At 42.7% G+C, this 3,556-nt stretch overlaps 1 protein-coding gene across 1 annotated transcript in view; it reads right to left on the reverse strand.

The window, feature by feature from the left end:
- Positions 1 to 2,617: 2,617 nt before the first annotated feature.
- Positions 2,618 to 3,556, reverse strand: part of LOC123095825 (histone-lysine N-methyltransferase ASHR1) — a 6,758-nt gene continuing 5,819 nt past the window's right edge. Inside the window, exon 15 of the mRNA XM_044517392.1 lies at positions 2,618 to 3,231. Within this exon, the coding sequence (XP_044373327.1) occupies positions 3,060 to 3,231 (172 nt within the window). The 3' untranslated portion in view covers positions 2,618 to 3,059. The remainder of the gene's footprint in view (positions 3,232 to 3,556) is intronic.

Consider the following 3,556-nt stretch of genomic DNA (forward strand, 5'->3'; position numbering starts at 1 on the left):
GAGGGGGATTACTCTTTTTCTTGATCGTATTTTAACCACTAATGCCTAAGACCAGACTTGCGCAAAGGCACGTGCAGCAACATACCAAACAGCTACACAGGGCCTCGTACGGTCGTACCTTTTAGCCTTTTCTATCTGGCCCTTCTTCCTCGCCCGTGACGCGAGGAAGCGCAGTGTCACGTAAGAGATGCCAAAGAGCAATAGTGGGCTCCTTTGATTCAAAGGAATTCTATAGGATTTCTAGAGGATTGAAATCCTTAGGAATTTTTCCTATGTTGGCCCTTTGATTCATAGGATTGGATCCCATAGGAATTTTTCCTATGAAATCTTTTGTACTACATTTCATGGGAAACCTAACATCCACACTCCAACCTCTTTTTACATTTTCTTTGTTTTCCATGTAACATCAAACACTCCTTGCTAATCCTATAGGATTCAAGTTGACATGCCACCCCAATCCTATACTTTTCCTATTCCTACATTTTCAAAATCCTACGAATCAAAGAAGCTGAAAGACCTAGTGCAGCTACAAGCCACAAGAGCCACCGGGTGCCTCGGGCACCGCTCGGTTGTGGGCTCGGCGAGGGGGCAAAGGCAGGGGGAGCTAAACTCTGACCAGGTCGGCGGCGGGCGGCTCTAAACGCCCGGCCTCCTCGCATCTTGTATGCCACCGCGCGCAGGAGATGTGAGCACTCAGGGAAAGCTTTTGGGCGCGTCGCGCGCGCGCAGGAGATATTAAGGAGTCACATGCACACATGCTTTCACGGGAAACGGGATAGAGGACACATTGGAGGTACATATTTTGGCGCGTTCAGAATGGGTAAACACGACGAAATTGAACCCAATCACATTCACTCGCGCACCGAAACCAATCAAGGTCCTTTCCGGAAAATAGACTTGACCTCATACGAGCTTGCTGGCTGGATTGCAAGCTTTTACGAGCAAGGGTCAGTCTGGTCTTAGGCGTAGACCTGTTTGCCACCGCACACGCCTTCTTCCCCCATACTCGCGGTGGCAACACAGGAATCCAGTTATCTACGTTGATATTTCATGTTTGTTTTCATTTACAGCCTAGCGTTGGATTGCGTGTGCTACGTACACCGGACACCATGGGAATACATCCATTAGGTAATCATTTCTTCCATGTTTCCTATAAATTAGCTAAATTGGTTTCGCTGCCATAAAGAAAAAACTGCAATAATTTCCACTCCATTTTGCTAAAAATGAGCTTAACAACATTACTTTGATTCTTAATTTAATTTGAAACGCTGCTGAATAGGAGTGGATGCATAGTCAATGTTAAATCTACTCTCTTTTTTTTCAAGGGTCTTTTTCAGGAGGAAATCAAGCATGCCAACCAATGGGATGACCTTTGGCTCCTTTGGTTGATGATGCTAAAGGGAAGGCACCCGCAATTTCATGATGGGTAGTGCTCAGTTTCTCGTGTTATTGACGTGGCTTTGGTCTTTTGAGTCGTAGAAGTATTGGGAGTTCTGGTTGTTGTGTGTTGGGAGCATTTGGCGGGGCCGTCTATGTTGTCATGTGAGTGGACCGCTTTTGGAGTGTTTGTATCGGTTTTTGTCTGGTTTTCCGTAAATTAACCGGGCAATTCTCTTCTTCTTAATTAATCAATGAGGCAATCCTTTTGCCTCCGTTTCAAAAAAAAAAATCCAGGTACAAAGAAAGCCCTAATTTTACATACGCAATGCTCCTACCTTATCCATGCCATATGAAAAAACAGGTAGATTGATGTTATTGCCTTATGGGTTAACCCCATATACAAAATAGTTTTAGGCTCTTGTTATTTCTGTTAGAAGATTTAATATTTGCATAAAATATAAATAAACTTCAGAGCTGATATTTACCTGCTATACACATTTGATGTACATAATATATTTGTTACTAGTACAGTAAGTTTTCTTTGTAAGTTAATTAAGAGACCTGATATCCAGATAGTAGAGACATCCATTAGCTAAGTAAAAGCAACTTGTACTGATTTATAGACCGTGAGATGATCAAACTTAATCACTTCAGAATGACAATAAATATAATCAAGTGTTTGGGTGTGTGTGTGTGTGGGGGGGGGGGGGACGTTGTTATGTCAGGTATTATAACATTCACTAATGTTGCGAAAAATCTTCTTGCTGGATTTGTAGGGTTTCAAGAGGCGACAAGGGGAACTTGTTTGTGCTGAAGATGGTCAACCCATTATACCGAGTACCATTGTAATAATACTAGCTACTCCCTCCGTTCCTAAATATAAGGTTTTTTTAGACTTTTTAAATGGACTACAACATGCGGATGTATGTAGACATATTTTAGAGTGTAGATTCACTCATTTTGCTCTGTATGTAGTCACTTGTTGAAATCTCTAGAAAGACTAGTATTTAGGAACGGAGGGAGTAAATGCTAGTCTCTACGCTACGAAGATCCGGTGCCAACTATCGAAAATGCTCATTTTTCCCATCCTGAAGCTATACAGGACGTGTAAATATTAATGTTTGAGCTTAGCCCCTATAGCAGATAGCACACATTTGAACTGACAAAACTCAGATGTGTGGACGACGAAACGTATGTGCATTTGCCACTTGGTCCCAATTCTTCTTCGCTGTTGAAGTTCAGTAAATGCATTTGGATTGCAACTCCAAGAGTCTTTCCCCCCATACTACCTTGTTTTAGCAAGATGATTGATGAGGCAATCTCTATGTGACGGATTCAGTTACAGACAAAAAGTCAAGCTTCTGGATAGGAGAAATGCCCAAAGAAGAAACCATGGGACTAATAATGCTACATCATCATTAAACTCAAACACCTTATCCATGTTACATCTGACAAAGGCATGTTGTTTGTAGAGCGTGTTTATGCGATCCGTTTAACCACCCTTGTCCCCATCGCCCTCCCTCGACAAAACCTCAGACTTCAATCTCATCGTGACCACAGCATCCTCTGTATTATCTTCAGGCATCGTCTGCAGGGTGCTAATGAGCCATCCTTGGTACCCTATACCGCTGTCCTGAGATCGACGATCCCTATTTGTCATCACGGTGAGTTGCGTCTTTTCATGAAATTTGCTCGTCTCCAGACGATAGCCTAAATGAAACTTCAGCCCTCGCTTCCTCCAGCTTACCAAATAGCTCTTTCATGAACTGGGATTGTGTGCCGTGTGTTATCCGAAGTACATCTGCTGCCCTGGTTAACGATTTCAGAGCGTCCTCCGTGTACTCAAGCAACCTATGGCATGGAGGAGCTTTTAGTTAACACTGTTCAGCGGTGCAAAGAAGGAACAGTCAGGAAAGAAGAAAACAGAGAGCCAGTGTTAGACAGAAGACAAACATAGGGACTACTTGCGAATTTTAATTACTGTGTATGAAAGACCATCACAACTTAAAACCTTGTGTCAAAATGTGCTACGGTTGCTGAAAAGGCATGTCCATATCCTAACAGTGCCAAAGTTAGCATCAGACAATCACACAAATGATTAATAGACAAGGGGTTTGATTTGCCCCACTTTACAAGGGGTTTGATGATTTGCCCCTTGATTGTCTCAATGACAGTG

The sequence above is a fragment of the Triticum aestivum genome, chromosome 4D (assembly GCF_018294505.1).
Source record: "Triticum aestivum cultivar Chinese Spring chromosome 4D, IWGSC CS RefSeq v2.1, whole genome shotgun sequence".
Classification (NCBI taxonomy): domain Eukaryota; kingdom Viridiplantae; phylum Streptophyta; class Magnoliopsida; order Poales; family Poaceae; genus Triticum; species Triticum aestivum.